General features: G+C 45.5%; 6 protein-coding genes across 7 annotated transcripts; 3 read left to right on the top strand and 3 right to left on the bottom strand.

The window, feature by feature from the left end:
* Positions 1–180: 180 nt before the first annotated feature.
* Positions 181–3747, top strand: LOC1279815 (SET and MYND domain-containing protein 4). Its single transcript, XM_319583.5, has 4 exons — positions 181–602; positions 1801–1996; positions 2064–2645; positions 2736–3747. Exons 1-4 carry the CDS (start codon positions 302–304, stop codon positions 3607–3609), a joined length of 1953 nt encoding a protein of 650 aa, XP_319583.5. The 5' UTR covers positions 181–301; the 3' UTR covers positions 3610–3747.
* A 354-nt stretch (positions 3748–4101) lies between these two features.
* LOC1279805 (minor histocompatibility antigen H13) lies at positions 4102–6861 on the top strand. The gene is made up of 2 exons (XM_061662718.1): positions 4102–5650; positions 5722–6861. The coding sequence occupies exons 1-2, from the start codon at positions 4551–4553 to the stop codon at positions 5873–5875; spliced, it is 1254 nt and encodes a 417-aa protein (XP_061518702.1). The 5' UTR covers positions 4102–4550; the 3' UTR covers positions 5876–6861.
* Positions 6862–7038: 177 nt separating this feature from the next.
* LOC1279804 (proteasome subunit beta type-2) lies at positions 7039–9005 on the bottom strand. The gene is made up of 2 exons (XM_319581.6): positions 7792–9005; positions 7039–7667 (listed from the first exon to the last, which is right to left on the bottom strand). Exons 1-2 carry the CDS (start codon positions 7880–7882, stop codon positions 7141–7143), a joined length of 618 nt encoding a protein of 205 aa, XP_319581.4. The 5' UTR covers positions 7883–9005; the 3' UTR covers positions 7039–7140.
* A 326-nt stretch (positions 9006–9331) lies between these two features.
* On the top strand, positions 9332–15078 carry LOC1279806 (crossover junction endonuclease MUS81). Of its 2 annotated transcripts, none has more exons than XM_061657134.1 (3): positions 9332–10468; positions 10539–10951; positions 14085–15078. In XM_061657134.1, the coding sequence occupies exons 1-2, from the start codon at positions 9332–9334 to the stop codon at positions 10914–10916; spliced, it is 1515 nt and encodes a 504-aa protein (XP_061513118.1). In that variant the 3' UTR covers positions 10917–10951; positions 14085–15078. The 2 variants fall into 2 exon arrangements, with proteins under 2 accessions (XP_061513118.1, XP_061513119.1); XM_061657135.1 differs by having other exon boundaries at positions 10539–10956.
* LOC3291827 (venom protease) lies at positions 10464–13257 on the bottom strand. Its single transcript, XM_552698.4, has 4 exons — positions 13061–13257; positions 12775–13002; positions 12417–12684; positions 10464–11569 (listed from the first exon to the last, which is right to left on the bottom strand). The coding sequence occupies exons 1-4, from the start codon at positions 13161–13163 to the stop codon at positions 10981–10983; spliced, it is 1188 nt and encodes a 395-aa protein (XP_552698.4). The 5' UTR covers positions 13164–13257; the 3' UTR covers positions 10464–10980.
* Positions 15079–16186: 1108 nt separating the features above from the next.
* Positions 16187–17222, bottom strand: LOC4578190 (hypertrehalosaemic prohormone). The gene is made up of 3 exons (XM_001689138.2): positions 16938–17222; positions 16707–16838; positions 16187–16590 (listed from the first exon to the last, which is right to left on the bottom strand). The coding sequence occupies exons 1-3, from the start codon at positions 17004–17006 to the stop codon at positions 16552–16554; spliced, it is 240 nt and encodes a 79-aa protein (XP_001689190.1). The 5' UTR covers positions 17007–17222; the 3' UTR covers positions 16187–16551.
* Between the last annotated feature and the right edge of the window lie 6169 nt (positions 17223–23391).

Raw genomic sequence — 23391 nt, 5'->3', positions numbered from 1 at the left:
AAGGCGAACCGGTACGCCACACGTTGGATGCTGCCGGCATTGCACGCGGCCACTAACTGGCGTATTCGTACCAGCCGATCCAACTTGCGGAGATGCTGTGCGCACGAGTTCTAAAAATATACGAAAAATCGAAAACACGAGTTGAGAAAAGTGAGAGCGATGAGGACGGCACGGGCCTTTCGGTGATGACGTTCAGTGAGATTTGAGATTGCAGGAAACAGTCACACACCGTCTCCGTCGTGGCCATCTTTGCTTTTTCAAGCGCAAGAGTTTTTTCCTCCATTTCCATCATCGGCCGGCAATGGAGATCTATCACAAGGATGGCACGTTTCCGCGGTACTGTGAGGCGGTCCGGAAATCGCTCGACGAAAATCGCTTCAACGAGTTCGCCCAGCTGACCAGCGACGAGGAGCGGTTCCGGTTTGTGAACGGGCTGCGCAAGATCGTGCACGAGCTGCAGCTAAAGCGGGAGTACAATGGGAAGGGCATGGAGCAGGCGACCGCACTGAAAACGCTGGGCAACAAGGCGTTCCAGGCGGAGCGGTGGAACGATGCGCTCGTGTTCTACAACAAGTGCTACGTGTCTACGCCGAAGGAAAATGGTAAGCAGGCGGCAAGCGGACCCCGGACAAGTGCCGGCGGGAAAGAAAATTCGGGACCAGTGCACCTAACCTCATTGGGAGCGACCGGCAGTGAGGCTATATTTGGGAGCAAATGTGTGCTTTGCTGTCGCTCCCTCTCCCTAAAAGTGACCTAGATGCCGAAGCTAGAGAGGCATTAGAAGCTGAGGGCCAATGACACACTGGGCAAGCCGGTTTTTTTTAATGGATGTTTTGGAAAGTGAACGAGTGGATCAAAATCATTGAGTAATATATACAGTATGGGACGGCTTGTTTGCTTAATGGATAAACGTGCCGGCTTTTGCGAGCCGAAAGAGCGATCAGAGCAAATCAGAATAACTTTGTGTAGTTGATCAGGAAATTTTATCGTTTTAGCTTCGAATCCAGTCATACATTTCAAACCAAGAAGACGGGAGATCTCTATCTCTCTCTATCTTCTATTATGATCTGCAAGTGATCTTCGTCTGATGCTCAAACTGATGCTCCATCTTCTGAAATCTACGGCTACAGCCCAAAAAGATCAATATTTTGAGTTATTCGACTACTGCTGCTACTGCTCTTCTGATATCTTTGAGTACTGCTCGAGCGGTTCCATCTTCTTATATCATCGACTGATGTTCAAACTCTTCCATATTCTGTGATCTTCGACTGATGCTCAAACTGATCCGTGTTTTGAGCTCTTCAACTAATGGGCAAACAATTTATATTCTAAGATCTTTGAATACTTCCCATGCGATATTCTGAGATACCCAAACTGCGCCATCTTCTGATAGCTTCGACTGCTCCATATACAGAAATTTTTGACTACTTCTCAAACTGATTTATCTTCTAAGATCTTCTGAAGAAACCTTAAATCATCCGATCTAATGGAATCATGTCCGAAGGCAATCACAGAGCGCTTCAGTATCACATTTGATGTATTTTCGAAGTCTTCAGGAGCTTAGGATATCTATAGTAGTCACGATTCTCCTGTATAAGGCCTCTCTAAGTTTGGCTTTGACTGACGTTGTTGTTCTGAGATCATCCCACGACTATTCCAAGAATGCAAAAAAAAAACCCTTTTGATAATGTTTTGTTTCCCATGCCGAGGTCCTATTACAGTTAGAGTCTCCAGCAAAAACCGATTGGTCTTATATGGTACTTCTATCATTTTCTACATTTTCTGCTCCCTTAATTTCAGTGCAAGAGAAATCCATCATACTGGCTAACCGGAGTGCCGCTTTGTATCATCTGGAAAAGTACGATCTCGCCCTGAGGGACATTCAGCGTGCCTTGGATCACCAGTATCCCAACCAGATGATGTACAAGCTGGTGGAGCGGAAGGCCCGTTGCTTCTTGGCAAAGAAGGAGTATGAAGCGGCGCTAGAATGTTTCAAGTATGTGGTAGAATCCATTTCCCATTTTCTCCATTTCTTAATTTGTCCATATTATCCCTCTTTCTAGAGCAACGGTAACGGCGCTGGACGATTCAAATCTCCCGCTCGAGCGCCGACAAAAGCTGGAACGTGATGCCCAGATCATGATCAATCTGCTGCCCAAAAACATTGAGCTGGAAAAGAAAACCAAGAAGAAGGCTTCCAAAGCAGACCAATCCGCGCCGACCACGAAGGTTCCGGATAATTTCATCGAAAAAGCGCTCTGGTTCGATGAGTCCCCGGACGAGGGTCGTTTCGCACGGACCAACACAGATCTGAAGCCGAACACGATTCTGTTGCTGGAACGTCCGCACGTGTCGGTACTGCTGGAAGACTACAGCTTGGATCACTGTACGCACTGCTTCAAGCGTGTCTCGGTACCGATCGCCTGTCCGCTGTGTGCCGACGTCGTGTTCTGTTCGGACGAGTGTGAGACGAAGGCAAATGCCACCTACCACCGGTATGAGTGTGGCTTCCTGCCGATTCTGTGGGGCTCCGGAGCATCCATCACGTGTCACATGGCGCTGCGAATGATCACGCAAAAGTCGGAGGAATATTTCCTGAAGCTCAAGCCGGAACTGGCCGGGCTGACTAACGAGCAGATTGATAAGTGAGTAATGGGGAAATTTATGATCGATCCATTGTCCCGTTCGAGACCATTTAGTAATAAATCCCACTCTCCCGATCTCTTCCACTTTAGATTGCCAGTCGACGATTACCGCAAGGTGTACAAACTGGTCACCCACGAGTCAACCCGTTCGCCGGAGGATTTCTTCCAGCGCACGCTAATGGCAACGCTACTAAACGCGTGTCTTACCTTGGGCGGGTACGGGGCCTGTCCGCAGGAGCAAAACTTCATCGGTGGCCTGCTGGTGCACAATCTCCAGCTGCTCCAGTTTAACGCACACGAGGTGTCGGAAATGATACGCGAAACGGCGGAAGACATCGGAAAGTCAACGTTCATCGGCGGTGGCCTCTATCCGACGCTAGCCCTCTTCAATCACTCCTGCGATCCGGGCGTCACCCGGTACTACCGGGGCAATCAGGTGTGCGTGCGGACGGTGAAAAACATCCCGGCCGACTCGATGGTGGCGGAAAACTATGGCCCACTGTTTACGCAGGTCCGGCGGGACGAGCGGCGCGACACACTCCTGCACCAGTACCGCTTCACGTGCCAGTGTGTGCCGTGCGTGGAAAACTGGCCCCTGTTTACCGAGATGGATCCGGGCGTGATACGGTTCCGGTGCGACAGTGGCAAGATCTGCTCCAATGTGCTGCTCATACCGGCGGCGGTGAACGATTTCATGGTCAAGTGTACGGAGTGTGGCGAGCACACGAACATTATGAAGGGGCTGAAGTCGCTCCAGGACACGGATATGCTGTTCAAGACCGCCACCCGGTTGCACTCGGCCGGGGAGTACGAGGCGGCCCTGCGCAAGTACGTCGAGATGATGGAAACGATGAGCGAGGTGCTGGTACCGCCGTACCGGGACTATCACCTGTGCCAGCAGGGGCTGCGGGCGTGCATGCTCGAGTTTGGCAATCGGTTCACTAGAGCGGTGGCAAAAAAGTGAAAACATCGTGGCGCACGGCGCTGCGGAAGACACTTTGCTGCGGGTGTTAGACGAGGCGGTTTCTTTTTCTTATTCAACGATGTTTTTGTTCGCATAATGTTCTCTTTTTTCGGTTTTAATAAAAACGATACGTTCACATTTGTTATTAAGTTTGTTTTCAGTTGAAATAGCGCATAATTTTGAACGAAAACGTCCACTTCAAGACACAACAATCACTGTAGCACAGTTTTGCTTTATTGCCAAGATTGATAGAATAGAAATCAAGATGTGACACGTGCACAATGGCCTTTCTATGTGAAAAACTGTTATACTTTTCATTTTTGGTGTATTGTAATGTTAAAAAAGGAACGTATAAATTATTTCTCTTTCCAAAAATAATATTTTTCTCTTTAAAACACAAGAAGTTGTAATTGAAATGAAATTGCACCCATTTTTTAAATAAAATAAATAAGCTAATTTATTTACGAACAATCTCATCTTACCTCTCAATACCTTGGCCCAGTGACAGCTCGTTGACACGCATTCAGTTTATGCCAGCGGGAGAAAACAACTTTTGCGTACGCGTAGAAAAAGCAGAGAAGTGAGGTGGCCTTTCTTCGCCTGCTCCAGAAAACGAAAGCGCGGCACACGGGACGCACAGGTTATTTTTTCTTGTCTGGTGTAGCGGCGCGTACTAATTGTATCATTTGTTGGCCCATCTCCATCCATCCGGGGAACTGGGACCATCGTGCCCGGGAGCATCTGTTTGTTTATCTGCTGCGTGTGCGGGTGTGTTTGTTTTTTGAATGTTCTTCCATCGGGTTCGGGTGCAAATAGTGTAGCCAAACCGCAATACGTGTCACTCGCGTGTGAGCCGTGATTAGTAGCGTAGTTTTCGCACAAAGTGTCCCCAAGCTTTAGCTTAGCAGCAGCAGCAGCAGCACACAAAAAAAATCCCCACCATGGCTGAGGTAGTGGAGGAAGTGATCGCACAGATCCAGGAAAACCTGACCGCCACCGTGACGGAGGGCGAGGAAGGGGGCGCCACGAACGCAACCGGAAAAACTCCCTCCACGCCGGAAGGGATGGCCCTGGCATATGGCACGCTGGTCGTGATGGCGCTGCTGCCCATCTTCTTCGGCTCGATGCGCTCGGTCAAGCACCACAAGGAACAGTCGACGGCGTTCGCGAAGACAGGCGAAAAGCCGGACACGATGTCGTCCAAGGATGCGATGATGTTCCCGATCATGGCCTCCTGCGCGCTGTTTGGGCTGTACATGTTCTTCAAGATCTTCTCCAAGGACAACATCAACTACCTGCTGACCGGGTACTTTTTCTTCCTCGGCGTGATGGCCCTGTCCCATCTGCTGAGCCCCGTCATCAGCTCGCTGATTCCGGCCTCGATCCCGAAGATCCCGTACCACCTGTCGTTCGTGCAGGGACCGCCGGAGGGCGGCGACAAGAAGAGCAAGGAGAAGAAGTATCTCATCGACTACCGCTTCACGACGCACGACGTGGTGTGCTTCATCGTGGCGCTGGTCATTAGCGTGTGGTACCTGCTGCAGAAGCACTGGATCGCCAACAACCTGCTCGGCCTGTCCTTTGCCGTCAATGGGGTGGAGCTGCTGCACCTGAACAACATCGCGACCGGCTGCATCCTGCTGTGCGGGCTGTTCGTGTACGACATCTTCTGGGTGTTCGGCACGAACGTGATGGTGACGGTGGCGAAATCGTTCGAGGCACCGATCAAGATCGTGTTCCCCCAGGACCTGATGACGAACGGGCTGGCCGCGTCGAACTTTGCCGTGCTCGGGCTGGGCGACATCGTCATCCCCGGCATCTTTATCGCGTTGCTGCTCCGCTTCGACAACAGCTTGAAGCGCAAGAGCAAGACCTACTTCTACGCCACCTTCATCGCGTACTTCATCGGTCTGCTGGCGACGATCTTCGTGATGCACGTGTTCAAGCACGCGCAGCCCGCTCTGCTGTACCTGGTGCCGGCCTGTCTCGGCACGCCGCTGCTGCTCGCGGTGCTTAAGGGCGATCTGAAGAAGCTGCTTGCGTAAGTTCACGAGCAAATGGGTATTGTTAGCGGTCATTAAAACGACTATTTTCCTTCTCCATTTATTACAGCTACGAAGATCATCCCGAGGAGAAACCGGCGAAGGCTGCGAAAAACACCAACGAAAAGACGAAATCGAAAAACACTAGCGACAACAGCGAGGAAAAGGCTACCCCGCCCGCGAAAAAGGAAACGAAAAAGAAGGAAGCGAAAAAGGCCAAGTAAATCCGATCTCAATCCTGGCAGCATTGGGCGCAGCACCTTCCTCCCTTTTTCTCTCTCTCTCTCTCTGTCTTTCTCTTCTTCCTCGTCCGATGAACTGTGTGACCTTCTTTAGATGCTCAAAGTGTCCCCTGTTATAGTGCAAGTACGAAAGTTTAGGATTGTAACACTACCACCACCACCACCACCATCAGACCCCTGTTTCCGATAAAAAAAACGTTAATTTCAACGCTTTCGGTAATGATCGTTGGTCTGCTTCATAAGCCTATCGTGAAAATGGTGTAAATTATTATATCGGTATTTAGTTTTTTTTTTGTGTTTTTGTGTCGCTACATCGTATCGATTTACTGCCCGGCTTCTCGATGCAAGTCGATTATCGAGAGCTACAGCGCTACCTTCCAAGTGCAATAACAATAAATCGCCAACAGCACAAACTTACTAAGTTACTTATCGTAAAATCGCGTTAGTTTGCCACATTGTTTGTGTATCTCAACTCTACAGGAAAAAAGAAGGACAAAATCTACCAACACTTTAAGGACACAAAGGTAGCCGGCTGCAAGGGGAGGGTGAGAAGCGCGCGCAGATTGACTGATAAAAAGTAAAACTAAATATAATTTGACTGTAGTAGTGAACAGAAACCGTCGAATTCGAATAGAATCCGCTGCAACAACAGTAACAGAGAGGGAGAGATAGTAATGGTTTGACTTCCAAACAAGTGAGAGTTTCGTGTTAGGAATAGAAACGGGAGGGAAAAAGCTATAGGCAAATTTTGATACCGGCGGCTTAGCAGGAGAAGAAGAGCTTAAATCTGTGGGTGCAAGGTTTAGAGGGCAAGCATCCACTGGTGCAGCTTTGGGGATGTAAAATACGCAATTAAAATGGACAATTATGTTCTTTTGAACTGGGAAAACCAGTTTTACGGATTGAGCACAACCGAGAGAGTTCCTTTTTGTGCGATTCCAATAAAGTATTTTAATCTCTCCAGGAAACGTTATGGGAATTTAACTGATTTTAATGGTGTTTTATTGAAAGAATTTAGTGATAAGTAGTGACTTGGCATATTTTCAAGCCTATTTGGCCCTGTTTTAGAGCCTTAAGCGTCCTCGTCGTAAGGAACATTTAGTGAATGTTTTGCTTAGCTCGAAAAAAACGAAAAGAAGATCACGTTTGTAAAGTTTTACATTGATCGGCTTTATTCCGAACGCATGACAAAAAATCCTTTCCCCAATAAATGAACGCAAGACGCTAGATTCTACGTTACATTACGCCTAGGCGGCGGACGCCTGCTTCAGCGAGTCCGGCGTAATGTCGTCCAGATACTTCACTCCGTCCTTATCTATCACGGCCACCTTGAAGTTGGGCAGATTCAGGATCAACCGCTTGTGGATCTCCGTCACGCCCTTGCGGAAAATTTCGTACGCCTCCTTCTGTGTGATCTTGTCGTGATGGTACCGGTCGAAGATGCTGTTCACGAACATGCCGCCGTACCCGTGGGCGCCATGCTTCACCGGCAGCGAGTTGGCCAGATAGTCGATGTAGTGCAGCTGCGGACCATCCACCTCATCATACCCGCCGACCAGCAGATTCACATGGTACGGCGTGCGGGAGCGCAGATAGTCGGCCAGATTGCGGCGGGTGAAGTGTGCCGCCGCTTTCGGGCCCAGCTCGTACCCGTTGCGCATTCGGTAGAGGAGAATGTTTTTGCTAATGTACTCGGTGAACTGCACACGGTCGCCGGCTTCGCCCATGGTAGCGAGCATCAGATTGTCCGACACCTTCAGGATCTTGTCCTCATCTGCAACAAGGGAAGGAATTACATTTTTTTGTTCGCATAGGTTAAAGGCATGATGACGAGCGGATCTGTGTTGTGTCGGATCGTGTGTGTGGTGTTGTTGTTGGTTTGTTATTCCCCTACTTACCATCCTTTAGCACCATGATGGAATGGGCGTGAGTGCAGTCCGCGGCCAGCATCACAAAGTCCGGGCCACGAATTCCCATCAAAGTTTCCATGGTGAGACGAAATGTGTACGATTATTGTTGCGGAAAGTAAGTTTACAACAAATTCGCGTTCCGAGGATGCCGAAGAAACCGACAGAATGACAAACAAGAAATGAATTGTCATTAAATTGACATTTTGATGAAGGTTCATTGCGGCACAAGGTAGCTAGAGAATCACTGTTGAAGGTGGTGTGTGACGATCCGTACCCAACGTGCAAAAATTAATATAGACATGTTGCGCATAAAGGCAATGCGACGCTGATACCAAATCGTTGAAATACGTCGTTCAAATCTAAAATTACATCAGGCTCATAAAGTGACATGCGATGAAGTGTTGATTACGCAATAAATATCAATTTATACTTGCGGCGACCACTGTTCAGAGCTGAACCTTACCACTGTTCAAGGCTGAACTCAACTATTGACACCTTGGACGAGGACGAAACGTAAATGTCAGTTTAATGTAGCAACATGCACACCAACACTTCCGTTTTCCGTAGCATAAACAGCGACCACAGCACGCGAGAGATAGCTCTTCTCACCTCATCCTGGCTGGACGAGCGTTTTGATCGTCATCGCACCTCTTTTGTTCTTGTGGATGGCAACTAGCAGCATACGTCGACGTTTCTATCTGTGCCACAAGCATAATACGTCATCAATCGGACGCATGTATCCAGCCATTTACACCGAAGATCCGGAAGCTAGTGAACCTCGCCGTCGATCCAAACCGTGTAACCAGTAACCTGTGCCATCGGTCCACCCGTACTACCGGCGATCTATGCCATCGATCCGGCCCGTCCACCATTATCTTCGGTAATGTTATTCAAGCCGATCGACACCATTTTGTAGAAAGCAGCTAAAGGCAAGTCTGCTATTTCATAATACCGCGTGTGTGAACGAGGCCCCGGTCCAAAACGCGCTCCCAAGCATCGACGCACGTCCCAGGTGCAAATGCGATTGGATCGGCGAATACAAACCGAAGCAAAAACATCCATTTCTGCGATGGAATTAGCCGTCGTTGCTGTGCTGGGGGATAATGTTTTCCATAGTATAAAATAATAAGAGGTGATTGTAAAATTGTTATCTTGGTACCACAAATAAAAAATGGTTCACTCACATCAAGTGGCCTTATGTTCAACATTATATTGCTATCCTTTTCTTCCATTGATGTTTTGCCAAACTTCTACCAATCATTTACTTTCGGTCAAGTTCCAGTGATGCATAATTTCTTCGTGAAATTAGGAGTCATTTAGGTCACGACTTTATGAAGCGTAGTCATTTAAATTATTTGAGGCGTTTTTTGTGAGTGATATGTGTTTTTTTTTTCTGTGGGGTATTAATCTGGCTCGTAAAGAAACTAGATAACAAAATTGAGCTACTTTTAGCTATGTTTGCAAATTTTGCTCATCGGGTATACGCACAACCTTGCACACCTTGCAATGACACTATTCATCTTGGCTAATGATGATTTCTGTCACGACCAAACCGCCAAAAACGTTGAAAACAAAAACCGGGTATTCAACGCATCTCATCTTGTTGGGGTGCAGCAATTCAACTCAAAATGGTGTTAAACATCCCACAATTATGCCACAAGTAAAGTGCAGCATTAAACTAGAAAAGGAACACGCCGGGAGCGATGTATCCGCCTCGCAGCAGCAACCCAATCGGTGCAGGATAAGCGTCCGGCTCAAGCGACCGAACCCACTGTTCGAAATGTGGTTAGAAGAAATGATAGCCAAAGCGGAAGAAAAGAACACGATGGGTAAGATGGCGCTCCAGAAAGCACTCACCTCCTTGCGGCGCTATCCGCTTCCGCTGGCAACGGGCCGGGACTGTATAGCGTTGATGGATTTCGGCAAAACGATCTGCGAAAATCTCGATCGCAGGCTGAAGGCGTACCTTGCTAGCGGTGGACGGGTAGTGTCCGATCATACGCCATCAATTGAGGCTCTCTTGAATGATGAGCAAGGAGAACATTACCGGGAACTTACGCGCACAGTGCGGCGAGAACGTGAGGAAGAGGTTATGGTGGTTGCCGAGGAAACAGAACCCATCGAGGAAGCCATGCCAAATGATTCCATTTTCGATCATGTACCCGGTACAGCGGCAGGAGGTGATGAGTTCGTTCGCATAACGCACCCGAAAGCGATCCTGCTGGTAGACACGTGTGAAACGATCGGCAAATCGAAAAGTGGTCTAGATCGAACGCTACAGGAGCTGACGCAGTATGCCGTGGAGCACGAGGTACGGCGCTTGAGTGTGGGCGATTTCGCGTGGATCGTGCGGGACGATTCGGGCAGGGAGTACTTGCTGCCCTACGTAGTGGAACGCAAGCGCATGGACGATCTGGCCAGCAGCATCAAAGATGGCCGGTTTCACGAGCAAAAGTTTCGTCTGATGCAGTGTGGTCTGCCAAATGTGATTTACCTGATTGAGCATCTCGGGAACAACCGGCAGGTCGGTGTGCCGGAGGGAACGCTTACCCAAGCGGCAATCAACACGTACGTGCAGGGGTTCACCGTAAAGTACACGGAAAACCATCACCACACTGTCCTGTACCTTTCGGTGATGACAAACTTCTTAAACAATTCGCTTCAGGTATGTAGTATAGATCCTTTATAACTATTGGGGAATACACGGAACACTTATTTTATCTTCCTTTTTATAGAATAAACTTTACCTCGACGTTACTAATCGGCCCGCGACGGAGCACGCTTCCGAATATCGCTTCTCCAGTCAAACCGTTCCACTGCTTTCGTTTGAATATTTCTACAAACAATCGTCCAAAACACGCGACACCACCGTGCGGGACACGTTCATGAAGCAGCTGCTGCAAATTAAGCTGCTTACGATCGAGAAGATAAATGCCATCGTGGAGAAGTACCCAACGCCCCAGAGTCTGTTCCGCGCGTACGAACGGTGCCCGAGCGAGACGGAGCGCCAGCGCCTACTGAACCTACCGTACGGACCGACGAAGCGTACGATCGGCGACAAGCTGAGCAAAATCATCTACCAGCTGATGATGAGCGAACGGTACACTTCGTGAGCCACCGGAGGTCGCTTGGGACACCCAGCGTAGAGGTAAGGTGTGTTGCGTTGTTTCTTTTAGGTTAAAATATTAAATTTTCTATCCACGAAAGATACGAATAGACGGTGGTGTAGACGGCCGGCACCCCGGCCAACCCACAGTTCTGCCCGAACGAGGTAACGCCGATGATGGTGTAGGTGCAGTACACGTTCGCATCGTTGTACACCTGCAGCGGTCCGCCGGAATCGCCCTGGCACGTGTCCTTGGTGGAGTTGCGCGAGCCGGCACACATTTGCGTGGTAGCGTTCAGGCCGGTGCGTAGTTTGCGCGTCGGCTCGAACTGATCCTTACACTCCTCGAAGCGGAACATGTCGAGCGTTACCTTGAGGAGGGAGCTGCTTTGCTCCAGCCCGAACCCAATCGCACCCCAGCCGGTTGCGATCGCACGCTTCTGGGGGATGGCTGCCTGCAGGGGCAGGCAGATGGGGCGTGCGTAGGGTGAGAAGATCACCTTGCGGTTTAGCTTAATCAGTGCGATATCGTTGTAGTGGGACGTTTGCTTGTACTCGGGGTGTGGGATGCGTTCCGCGATGTCGTAATCCTCCGGGAAGGCTTCGTCGGTGGAGGAGGCGAGAGAAAACTCTCCCAGCCGGACGATAGTGGCAGGTCCGCTTGTAGGAAAAAGGATGGAAATGGTTGATTTGAAAACGAAAATCTTATTTTTTGGTTTATTAACACTAAATTACAGTCGTCAACTCGTACGACTTAACAACATGCCCGTCATAGGTTCAATCCCCCATGATTTGAATAATGGGACATTGAGTCCCATGTCAACTGAAGCCTTGGAACGACGAACGCCCTTAGTTCACAAGAGAAATAATACTTCTACGGCACGTGAAAAACGTACAAATAAACTCTGAAATTTAAAGTTCTATCATATCGGCTGCATATCCAAGACATTGATCCTTCTGGTTCTCTCTGTTCTAGTCGTTGGAGTATGATCTGGCTGACCAGCACTTCACTAATGACGATTGAGGCAGACAATTTGACCCATGCCTCCATGCATAGCGGCCAAAAAGCTGTGCATGACCAAAAAAGATGGGTGATCGTAATGATTATCGATGGATAACAGTTTGACCATTGAATGAATAGCCGAATTGTTTACAATGAAGCTTCAATTTTTGGCTAAATACTAGTTTTAGCCCCAAAATTGAATTAAGGAACATTAATATTCATATGGAAAATATTTTAAGCCGTTGTCTGCTGATTGAATGCGGCACTGAACACTACGCAAGGTCAAATCAATTTGCTTCCCCAACCGATAAAAATGTGTTGTCCCATCAACTCCGTGGCGCTGTTTATTCTACAAAACCGCATCTAATGCTGCATATCAATCAACCAATTTAATTGGCGTCGATGAGACTGCAAACAAATGTACCCACGATAGAAGACGAAATCCATGCATTTTTTGTTTTCGTATTTGAGCTCCCCAAATCTTCATTCGTTGGCAATACTTACAAATTTGTGGATGTTAGGCAGTGGCCAGCAGTTAGAATGAAACGATCGGACACAAGTGAACCACCGCACAGATATCGAATCTCCGGTGCCTCACCGAACCCGATCAGTGCCATGTGGGGGAACTCGCGCGCTTTGGCCAGCTCACCATCCACAATCAGTTCGACCGCGGTATGGCCACACTTGTCGATCGTTTGCAGCTTCGCCTCCGAAGCAGTCAGCGAGTTCACGTACTCCTTCGAAAACACAGCCTGCCCATACTCGGCACACTCTGTCGAGAGGAAAATAGAACAAAGATTGTATGAAAAAGGCCTCTCCATAGGGGAAAAACACCTAATTTTGTATGAACTTTTACACGTACTTTCCGCAACCCGCTGATGCTCGTTGCGTGGTGTGGTGGAGGGTGTGGTTGCTGCTGCAGGCGTAGTGCCCACCTGCGGACAGCAAACAATCTGCACCCGATCGATAAAGCCGCACTTGGTCGGGTTTCCCCGTCGATTGCGGATGTCATCGATTATGGGTGCACACTCGGACACGATCCGGCAGATGCCTGGCTCGTTCGTACGCTGCACTATGCACGGATCACCCACTGTGAAGAAATGGTTAATGAATTGTTCGGAATCGTTTTGGAAAGTAATTTTATTTACCTTCTAAATCACAGCGTACAGTTGCAATCACAAACAAAATCACACAAAGCGCCACCGATGACGCATACCGGAACGGCTGCCGCATGTCGATGCGTGAGCCCATCTTCACCGCTCTAGTTCACCGGTGCGAATGCGGCGATCGCGATCGCGTTCTTCGATTGTGGGTACAGCGTTTGTTTGCACATTGTGTTGTGGTGTCGTTACTGTTCTCACGCACCCGAACATCGTCGAAACGACGATCTCATTCCCTAGCTCTCGCAATCAGTTGCGAGCAAGCGCTTGGGGCTGGGTGGATTCATCGCTCAGTCGACGCTTCCAATCAGCGGTGTTTGTTTATTGCCACTGCGTCGCCACGCGCTCTCGACGCGCTCCGATCGAACGGCGTCGCAAAGAACTGGTTTCCAACTTGCCATATGCATATGCTGCTTATCCGGATGAGGAACGGGCGAGGGTCTTTGTTCTTTTAAGTGGTTCTTCTTTTGCTTGTGGTTTCGGTGCTTCCCTCAAAAAACTAGTTTGGAGTGATTTATGACATGCTGGTTTTGGTGGAGCACGAGCTACACAGAGCAATTTGCACAACAAATCGCTTCGTGGTGTATAGCAAAAGATAAAATTTATATGTTCTGCCGAAAAATGTTAAAATATATAAAACAATGCGATAATCAATTTCAATTAAAATTCATGTGCTAATAATTTCATAAAAAAATATTACAAATTGATTTTTTTTAATTTTATGTAATATCTAACAATGTTCAGCGAAACATATTTTATGAATTATCATCCAAAAATTCATCTAAGAAAGTTTTGACTGCCAAATCGCATATGCAGCTTGAAGGATATTCGCCGAAGGATAATTAAAGGATCGTCAAAATGTTCATCCTAAAGAAATAATTAATCTTGAAGGGACTACATCTTAGAAAGATTTCATTATATTTCTTAACAATGAGTACAATCATAGAAGATATTAAATGTGATCACAAATAGGAATACAAGTTACTAATTAATTATAAATTGTCTGTTTCAGATGATCATTTTGCTGCGTTTTGCTGATGAGACAATTAGTGACAACTGCATCTCAAACGTTTTCTACTCCGTTATGCCGTTCCTGAAGCTATAGCATGAACGGTTGGCAGCCAGTCAATGGGATAGGATCTAAATCCCCTCTGATGGATAGACACTCCTGTTACCCTCTATCCCTCGTTCCAGTTCGTACACAGTAATAACATGTATCATCACATATTAAAACTTGGGTACACGGAGTTGTTCCAACTTCTCGGGCGGACGAGTGTACATGGCGTATCAGGAGGGAGAGGGAGAGGGCAACAAGACGCTAAAAAAGCTGTCACGAGGCCTTCCAGAAGCAATGGGGCCATGGCGCGGGGCCAATTGTTCAGCCCCATGTATCAAAGGACTATCAGTTGGCATTCGAAAAATTGGAAATGGACTTCATGATATCGACCATACGCTGTACTCCATGAATGATGGGCTTATGAAAAGTAAATCCCAATGACTTCCAAAGCTTATACCGACTATTGGATAACTTTTTAGAAGTTTTCAGCCTGTCCGGTCATTTGTAAACCGCGTCAGAAAAAAATCTGCTTTACCTTGATGTCTGCTTTACCTTGAAAATCCAAGTTCACAAGTGATTTGTTTTCCGTCGGCAATCTTCACATTCGTCACCCATCGCAGACCTGCAGGAAACCCACAGTTCGCACTCTTAGCGAAGCGGAGCCTTGAAAAAACTGGATAATGCCCGGACATGGAGTATGAACCTCGTAGTTCCGTCAATCTGTTAATCCTGACCTAATGCCTGCCGCATCTACACCGTTTGCCACCTCCTGCCATGCCCTGTCGCTCCTGGAGGACTTCTTCAAAGGATGTTACAAACTACATCATGCTGTTCCCTGTGTATAAAATAGCCTTAGCTCTGCAATGGGACGGATTCTGAAGCTCATCTGTATGGGATGTTACAGACTCTCTTCAACGACATGTCGAACTGGCCGACTGGTAACATGTATCATCACATATCCAAGCTTGAGTACACGAACTTGCTACATCCTGTTAGAAGGATACTGGCCCATTGCCAATCTGGAGACATGTGGTTACCCCAATTAACTGGGGTGGCTGAACGTCAGGTGTTCTGCGAAATGGAATCAACGATATACGCTATCCACGGCGATCGACATGGACGTTAGGTTGCAGCTAGGAATCAAGCATCCAGCAGAATTATTGTTGTCGCGAAAGTGCTCGAACTTTTCTTTTATGAACTCTTGTTGGCTTCTGCCTGTAACATTAGCCCTAATCAGCACGAATTCGTTCCCAGAAGGTTAACTACGAAAAATCTTGTGCAAATACAAACCTACAGTCATCAACCTACTGATGCGCATTTCCATGTAGATGCCATGTCTCATGACATATTACTCTCCAAACTAAGTCCCAGGACAACTCTTAAAATGAGCTCATGGAACATATGCACTCTTAGCGGAACCGGAACTTCAAAACAGTAGGATGAAGCTCAACTGCTTGACACGCTAAACATCGACATGGATTGTGAGCTTCGGATGAAATTATTAGTTTGAAGGGCTATAGATGATTGGTTATGTATCCTACGCGCATGTGAGGCAGATTTTTCAACATAATCCGCACAAACTGTCACGTCCCTATCGAAGGCAACTAGGAAAAAACGATCGACGCTGACGACAGTCAATTGTAAGTAGCTCGTAATAAAGTTGTCTTATCATACCATTCAAAATGATGTAGCAAATAAACTGGTCGATGAAGAAAAAGCAAGCGCTTGACTGAGTGGCGTTTGAAGCTTCGATAACGAGTTTCATCGCCTGTAAATCATAACGATTTCTCAGCATGATTCACATAGTTTTCAATCTGAGACCACTAACAGCTTGGAATGATGAAGGATTGGATCGTTGGAGTCATGCGAGAAAATGGTACAACGACTGCGGGCACTTGATGTTTGGCGATTCTGTTGCACAAACAGTCGCTACATAAAGGTTTGTCTTCTCGGCTTGTTATCATTTTCCTATTGCGTTGATTCACGGTTCGCTGACCAAAGTTGAAGAGCATCATTTCTTTCCATTAACTTTCATTATTGTATTGTACACCAATGCCTTTAACTTATGCCATTTTGTTTATTTTTTTCTGATTTGTTTTGTTTGACTTTGTCACATTGAATCCTTCCGTCGATGATAGAGCAGCACGAGTTATTTACAATACAGCGCAACCCCGCAACAAAGGCCGAAACATGATGGGTGTGAAGTGGTCCTCGGAACAAGAGCTATCTTTGTTGCCCAGTGAGCCGAACGAAACGAACAAACGGTGAGGAAAATCTGTGTACATCCTGCCTGCGGGTAAATCGAGCAACCGACTGTATGAAGAGCGTGGAGCGCGGCATCGGGCAAGAAACGGCGGGGCAAACGGTGGCCACGGGCGCGATGCTTTGCGCCAGCACTCCATGGGCTGGTGGGCGTTGGTGTCTACTTCTGGCTGCAATCAACAATCTTCTGCGCTTCGGCCTGTGCATTCCAAATAGGGAGAGAGAAAGTTATATGCATTTTGTACACGGTTTGTACCATGCAATCGTTCGCTTCGGTTCGCTCACCGGGTTCGCCCACCCATTCCCCAACCCTACCTGAATCATGCGGTAGATGACGAGCAGCGAATCAACCGGTGTTTTGCACGCGTCCTGCCCGAAGGTACTGCCGAGCGGATTAATTCCCATCGCACCTTGCGACCGCTTGCCCCAGGCCGGTGTGAAGGTCAGCTGAAACGGCATTTCTATTAGTACCTGCTGCTGGGGTGGTGCTAGGGCCCGCGAACCTGCCCGGCCCGCGGTAAACATCATCCATCCATCTGCGCTTACCTGAGCTTCGGTGATCAACATCAAAGAGGCACAAATCAGCAGCACGGTGAACAGCTTCACGGTATCCATATCGGCGCGGCACCGGCAAAGATCTCGGCGGTAGATTAATTAGAATTTTGTTATTTGCTTTTTAATGTTTGCCCGGTACGTTCGCTGGTTCCGGCGGTCGTTAGCGCTAGCTGTCGGCGGTTGAATGGGCGCGCTGCGCGACGATGTAGCGTTTCCGATTGAATGGTGCAGCGTGTCTGAATTCTGCCTGCTCCTGGTGTGTGGTTTTTTATACCTCAGCATGGTCTTAGCGTCCTAGCGGGCGAGTCCTTTTGTGAGCGTGGTCGGTTGTACGGTTTCCTTGAAGCCGCTGCAATGCACTACTTCGCTACACGGTCCGAGATGATGGCAATGAGCCAAAAAGGGAGGATTCTAAAAAGAGAGAGAAAAAAAAATGCTTCCAGACGTTGTACGGAAGTAATTAAAGATCCGTTTTAGTTTGCACTTGCAGGATGGCATGACGTACGATGATGCTGACCGTGCTATGCTCCGTTAGCGGGAACAGTGGTGGGTGAAAAAGATGGGTAGGAACATCGTTATGGCTCACGGCGTTTCGTATTGCCTGATGTGCGCCAATAATCATGCAGTTAAACACATACACAATCGACGAATACCTACATCTTGTTAATGAATATGCTTTCATAATTCACATCGATATGGATAGGTTAGCTATGTTCATATGGAGTTATGATTGCTGTTTTGTTTGTACTGAATAAATAAAATGGAAAATTGTGATATCTTTTGAAGTTATAAAGGTAACGGTGTGCAATCGCATGCGCTATTTTGGTATGCTGCATTTATTATGCGATATAAAATAATTTATTTGAACATATATTTACTACATTTTTAACGTAAATGTTATTAGGTGATTTGACTATAAAAAGAAAATGAAAAAAATGATAAAATGTTTTATTTTACTATTAATTACATTCGAAATATGTGAAATAGTGTTTTTCGTTGGGTTTCGTTGTGTTAGTATTATTTTCATTTTATTGTAATTTGTGACTTGAATTCATAACTTATTCGTAAGCTCAATTTATTCGATTTAAAATCGATTTATGAGTAACCTGCGTTGAGTTAATGATAATGAATTCTCCTCTTTCCTGTATAAAAAATAGCTGTTACTTATCAATTCTCTGTTGCGTGTTTGAGTTTCAACTATTTTTTTTATGTGTTACTGTATTTGTGTACTCACAGCATTTTCAAATTGAAAAGCACCTTTATTTTGCTTGTATAACAGCTGGTATAACAAGGCGCCGAAAATGTTTGGTCCAACGATACCGATTTAAGTCAAAACTACGAAAAAAATTTGGACATACATCACCCTCTTTCTATCTACAAAAAATGGTGTAAACGATATTTGTGATTGAGCAAGTACGGTATAATAGTTTTAGTGAATCTGTAAAAAAAATCCAAAAAGCTATAGCAACAAAAACTATGCAGCATAAAAATATCTTCATTTTCATTGCATAGTTTTAGGCGTTTAACAATGCCGTATATTGGTACAGTCTGTTCCCGAGTTACACGGTTCTCAACTTACGCGGATTCGGAGATACGCGGTTTTCGAAATTTGACAGATTAAATGTCAAATCAGTACAATTTGCTTCAAGTTCGGTATAAATTGCATTCTTGCTAACAAATTGAAACCGCTTAAAAGCCAGAAATATTAGAATTTTCTGTACGAATCATATCAAATAAATGATCAAGTGTATAAAAGTATTATTTTAAATAAAAAACTGCGAGTAATACACCTGTTCTCACTTTCCTCTGAATCTTTATCCGGTTGCTATGGATCGCAATCCATGAGATTAGATCGCAATCAACTACGTCTGAATCGTTTGCAGCTACGTTTGGATCGTTTTCAGCAACGTTTGGATTGCTCTCAGCTACCTTTGGATTTTACGGTAGCTCGCGTAAATCTCGTTGCGGCACAAAGTTTATTTAGTGACCATCCGGCGTACCTCACGATTCTCCTCATGACAGACAATTTGAAAAGCAACAATTTCGTATTGTTCTATGTTTGAACCCAATTGAGAATATGTGTTAAAACCCCATTTTTTAGCTATGAACAACATTTGACAGATTTGTCTGCTTCTACGCATCAGAACAGATTTCCTCCATTCTAAAGATGGAATATCCGGCTATACCTCGAACCCTGAAACTCGAGATGTCCGGCAAAAGACCCTGAATAAGACTAAATGACCACGTAGGTCGTTACGCTAAAAAGAAGAAGATTGTGCTGGTTTGTTTGGAAAACTTGGTCTAATAACCAAAAACGTATGAATGGTGATGTAAGCTTCATATAAAAAATACGATAAGATTTTATAATTGAATGCATTAATTGTTTAGTTCTTTCCTTGGAGTGCAAATGTGTCCCGCGGTCACCAAATAAACGGTGCGCTAAAACGAAATTTGCGCGAGCTACCGTAAAATCCAAAGGTAGCTGAGAGCGATCCAAACGTAGCTGAAAACGATTCAGACGTAGTTGCAAACGATTCAGACGTAGTTGATTGCGATCCATTCTCATGGATTGCGATCCATAGCAACCGGATAACGATTCAGAGGAAAGTGAGAACAGGTGTAGCGGAATTTGGGGCAAGTGTGCCATACGGGGCAAGAGTGCCACCAAGCATTTTTCCTTAAAAACTTTAGTTTAATGATCAATTGTGTATACAGTTGGTTGTTTTCCAATGACTAGGTATACTGAGCCGAATTTCATATAGACCAATCGATATTTCCCATTGTTTTGAACTGATTTATATTGAGTTTAAAAAATTGAGCAGAATATTATAATTTTTGAATCCAATCAAATAAGCTCTCAAAAATCATGCGAACAATCAACCGAGAAAATATTTACACCACCGTATAGCTGAGAAAACGTGAAATTTTTTGTGGGGTTAATTGAAAAAAACTTTCTTTTTGTCACTGAAAAATTCAATTTCAAAAAAGTTACAACTTTTGGGGCAAGTGTGCCATCTCTGTTTGGGGCAAGTGTGCCACCATCTTTCATAGGCGCGAGCTGTCAAAAATGTAAACATTGTTGTAGCGTGCTGCGGAATGGTGCGCTATTGTGAGCGGATTCCACGCCAGAAAAACAGAACAGTAAAAAAACCATATTGTGGTACAGTTGGTGGTCAAAAAGGGTTCATTGTTGACTAAATACATGGAGGAATACATACACTAGTGGTACAAACGTAATAATTTCCAATTATCTAAGAAATACGGTTATTTTAACCAGGTGGCCGTCTTGCCCCATACGAGTGGCACTCTTGCCCCATAGCCCAAAAAACAACGTCTTTTTGGACCCTTTTTAAAACGCTTCAAAAACTGTTTTGTTTGCACTTTTTTCAAGCGAAACTCATTTATAAGTGAGGAATTAGATGTAAAATGGTTATGAGATTTAAATCGGCTTTTGAAAAACACGTTTTGGTGAGTTATAACTTGAAATGCTTAAGGTGGCACACTTGCCCCAAGTTCCGCTAAATAGTATTTTAGTCAAAAAACATGAAATTCGACTTACGCGGATTCGTCGGGAACGCAGAAACCGCGTAACTCGGGAACAGACTGTATTTGATATCTGTAATACAGCGCCTACCATAACTATATGGACAGTCGTTTTTCACGATTTGCCGGCAAAATAAATACTTTACTAATACATATAAATACCACATTACCAAGTCAGCCAGCCTTTACTTACACCCAGGATCTACCTTGCGAATACACGACCAAACTTTATAAGCAGACGTGGACGGGCGCCATTGTAGTGGTCTAAGAGAACATCGATGGTGAAGTGGGTGGCGGGATGTAAAAAATATCTAGTTAGAATTACATTCTTTAACTAGCTATGTAACAGTAGGAAACATTTCGTTTCTGCTAAAAAATCGTTATTGAGGTTTTTGTGTCACTTTTGTTTGATCGGATCAGTTTTCAGCCGTTAAAATTGTTGATAAGGTCCTCATGGCCATTTAAAAAAAAATCATACAATATTTTTATGTATTTTGATTTGTATTTTGCCATGCAAAGATTTTTTTGAAAATTTTTTACATTTAATAACAATATATTTCGATAATTACTCTTATAAAATTCTTAAAACCTTAAAAATAGCTATAAAAACACTTTTTAATAATCTTTCAAACATGTATTTCTGTCATACCTTTCTAAAATATATTATTTACATTTTTAAAGGATTTTTAAATGCATAAGATAGCACAAAAAACCCTGTTTTTCCAAAGTGTCTTTATAGCTATATAGCTTAAGTTAGTTCTTTCGTAATAAGTCGTGTAATAATCTTTTAAAAAATTGTTACACGAAGTTGTACGAAGATGTGAAATAGTATTCTGCATAACTCATGCATTTACTGTTTTTATCAATCTGTTACGGATTTTCCGCAAATCGTGAAAAACGACTGTCCATATAGTGATGGTAACATATAGCATATAGCTCTAGAAACAATACCCTCTTGCTCATTGCTTGTTTTGGGTGCGATAGTGCACTTGAAATATGAACTGCTCTTCTTTTTATTGTTTTGTGGGTTGTTTAATGTTATACTAGATTTTAAGTGGTTTTAAATAAACAATTTTTATAAAAAAAATGTGATCTCAATAGTTCAGTTCCAATTCTAAAAAAAATGTAGTTTTATCGATTGAGCTGTATATTTATAATTTAACAAATATAATTTCCAGTAATCTTTACTTACTCCAAAACCCAAAACCTCTTTCTTAAATGGAACAGGAATTCTTCCATGCGATGTTTTTTTAAATAAAAAAAAACACAATTTTCGAACATCAGAATTTCAAATATCCTGGCACGAATTGAAGACATGCGCAATGGAACTGTTAAGGGGAGTTTGAAACTCTCCTTCAAACAGTGAGTTCACTCTGGCGGGGACGTACCAATACATCGAACGGTCCTCTACCACTACAATCAACTGCTAAATTCATCCGAACCGAGTGAACTACAACCCACCAAGGACGAACCGCTCCAAACGCGTTCGTGCATCGTTCGTGTGTTCAGGACAGCCGCGTCAGCTCCCCCCGCAGGTTCATTCGTGACCGTAGCCCGGTCAGCTGATAGTGAAACGGCTAGAAAACAACAGAAAACACCCCACAACACACCCACCACTTGTGGGACTGTCCTTACGGAGCTGCCCGCCCAACGGATAAGCGATGTTTTCGCCAACCACCGCCCGTTTAGTGTTGAAAAGTGAAACCTCCACCACCGGCACCACCATCGACGGGCGGTGGTTGTGCCGGTGGATCGGTATGTAAAAGCAACAATTGCCTTGCATGGTTTCTTCCCATAGCTCTTTGCCCCTCCCCCCAAGCGTCCCAAGGACTGCTCAAGAAGAATGCTGGCGGATATCGGCCCCGATGTTTGTGTGTATAGTTTACCGGCACCATATGTGTGGCTGTGTGTGTATGGTGATGTGGTACGGAAAAGCGCCAATTCGAAACTGCCGACAGTGTGCAAACAAGGAAACGAGGGAACTGAAATAGAAGAACGTACAGTCGGTGTTAGCACGGTGTTTGTTGTTTCACGCCGGTTCGCTTGCTCGTCTAGTGCCGTTCCTGCCCGGCTCGATGTGGGCTCCGGGGTAGTTGCGGAGGATGGGGATGCTGCAATCAAACTTTATGCTTCTGGCGCTGCCGGCGCTGCCAGTTTGCTGCATCAAAAACTAGAAGGGGGTTGCGAGGGAGGGAGGGAGGGAGCGCGTGCCTGTTGAGTCGAGGCAATGGTTTGGATGGTTGGTTCGGGTCTATGAATTTTTCATGCCAAACATCCCCAATCGGCAGCTGTCTGATTTCGTTATAAAGTCGCATACTAACGTCATGCCAGGCGGCGGCAGCACGGTTAAGTTCCCAGGCGCGTGAGGAAACTTCATCCGTGGCCGTGGTGAAGCACTGAACGAAGCGACGACGTCGGCAGGACGTGTTGTTGGGCTTCAAGTCTCTTTTTTTATGAATCCAAAAGGGGCAAAGGCTTGGTAAAGGTAATCTGCTTTGCGCTTTTCTTTGAAAAACAAGCGGCTTTACGGTGCGACGTTGGGGCTGCGTCGATGTTTGACGGAGGGTATTGTATTGTATTGTAAGGGTGCTATTTTTTGCTTTAGTAAGTTCTGCCCACGCACAGGATGAACAAACATGGCAAAGCTCCACTTTGCCTTACATCATTAGAACAGCATTTGACCAGTTTTTCGACGGAAACGGATTAATTTACGATTTGAAACTGCAAGGAGATTAAAACTATAATTGATGGAACACATTACACATTATAAAAGGCATATGCTTTGTGGTTTTTGTGTGGTGTTTAACAATGATTCTATATTCCAGCTGAATTTGCCTCGCTTTAAATCGTTGAAAACATGGCCCGGCAGTCTTAAAGCGACTCTTTAATGTGTCGTTCTGCT

Source organism: Anopheles gambiae, chromosome 3 (genome assembly GCF_943734735.2).
Source record: "Anopheles gambiae chromosome 3, idAnoGambNW_F1_1, whole genome shotgun sequence".
Lineage (NCBI taxonomy): Eukaryota > Metazoa > Arthropoda > Insecta > Diptera > Culicidae > Anopheles > Anopheles gambiae.
The sequence above is the reverse complement of the archived record's forward strand: the minus strand, read 5'-3'. Positions and strand labels throughout refer to the sequence as shown.

Excerpts from the sequence above, each read along its gene's own strand:
- LOC1279815 (XM_319583.5), top strand. The coding sequence starts at position 302 with ATGGAGATCTATCACAAGGATGGCACGTTTCCGCGGTACTGTGAGGCG. Across the intron at positions 1,997-2,063 it reads GCGGCGCTAGAATGTTTCAA|AGCAACGGTAACGGCGCTGG; the intron begins GTATGTGGTAGA and ends CCCTCTTTCTAG. Across the intron at positions 2,646-2,735 it reads ACTAACGAGCAGATTGATAA|ATTGCCAGTCGACGATTACC; the intron begins GTGAGTAATGGG and ends CTTCCACTTTAG.
- LOC1279805 (XM_061662718.1), top strand. The coding sequence starts at position 4,551 with ATGGCTGAGGTAGTGGAGGAAGTGATCGCACAGATCCAGGAAAACCTG. Across the intron at positions 5,651-5,721 it reads GATCTGAAGAAGCTGCTTGC|CTACGAAGATCATCCCGAGG; the intron begins GTAAGTTCACGA and ends CATTTATTACAG.
- LOC1279804 (XM_319581.6), bottom strand. The coding sequence starts at position 7,882 with ATGGAAACTTTGATGGGAATTCGTGGCCCGGACTTTGTGATGCTGGCC. Across the intron at positions 7,668-7,791 it reads CATCATGGTGCTAAAGGATG|ATGAGGACAAGATCCTGAAG; the intron begins GTAAGTAGGGGA and ends CCCTTGTTGCAG.
- LOC1279806 (XM_061657134.1), top strand. The coding sequence starts at position 9,332 with ATGATGATTTCTGTCACGACCAAACCGCCAAAAACGTTGAAAACAAAA. Across the intron at positions 10,469-10,538 it reads TCTTAAACAATTCGCTTCAG|AATAAACTTTACCTCGACGT; the intron begins GTATGTAGTATA and ends TCCTTTTTATAG.
- LOC3291827 (XM_552698.4), bottom strand. The coding sequence starts at position 13,163 with ATGGGCTCACGCATCGACATGCGGCAGCCGTTCCGGTATGCGTCATCG. Across the intron at positions 13,003-13,060 it reads TGTACGCTGTGATTTAGAAG|TGGGTGATCCGTGCATAGTG; the intron begins GTAAATAAAATT and ends ATTTCTTCACAG. Across the intron at positions 12,685-12,774 it reads GCATCAGCGGGTTGCGGAAA|AGTGTGCCGAGTATGGGCAG; the intron begins GTACGTGTAAAA and ends TCCTCTCGACAG.
- LOC4578190 (XM_001689138.2), bottom strand. The coding sequence starts at position 17,006 with ATGGATACCGTGAAGCTGTTCACCGTGCTGCTGATTTGTGCCTCTTTG. Across the intron at positions 16,839-16,937 it reads TGTTGATCACCGAAGCTCAG|CTGACCTTCACACCGGCCTG; the intron begins GTAAGCGCAGAT and ends ATGCCGTTTCAG. Across the intron at positions 16,591-16,706 it reads TCATCTACCGCATGATTCAG|GCCGAAGCGCAGAAGATTGT; the intron begins GTAGGGTTGGGG and ends TGGAATGCACAG.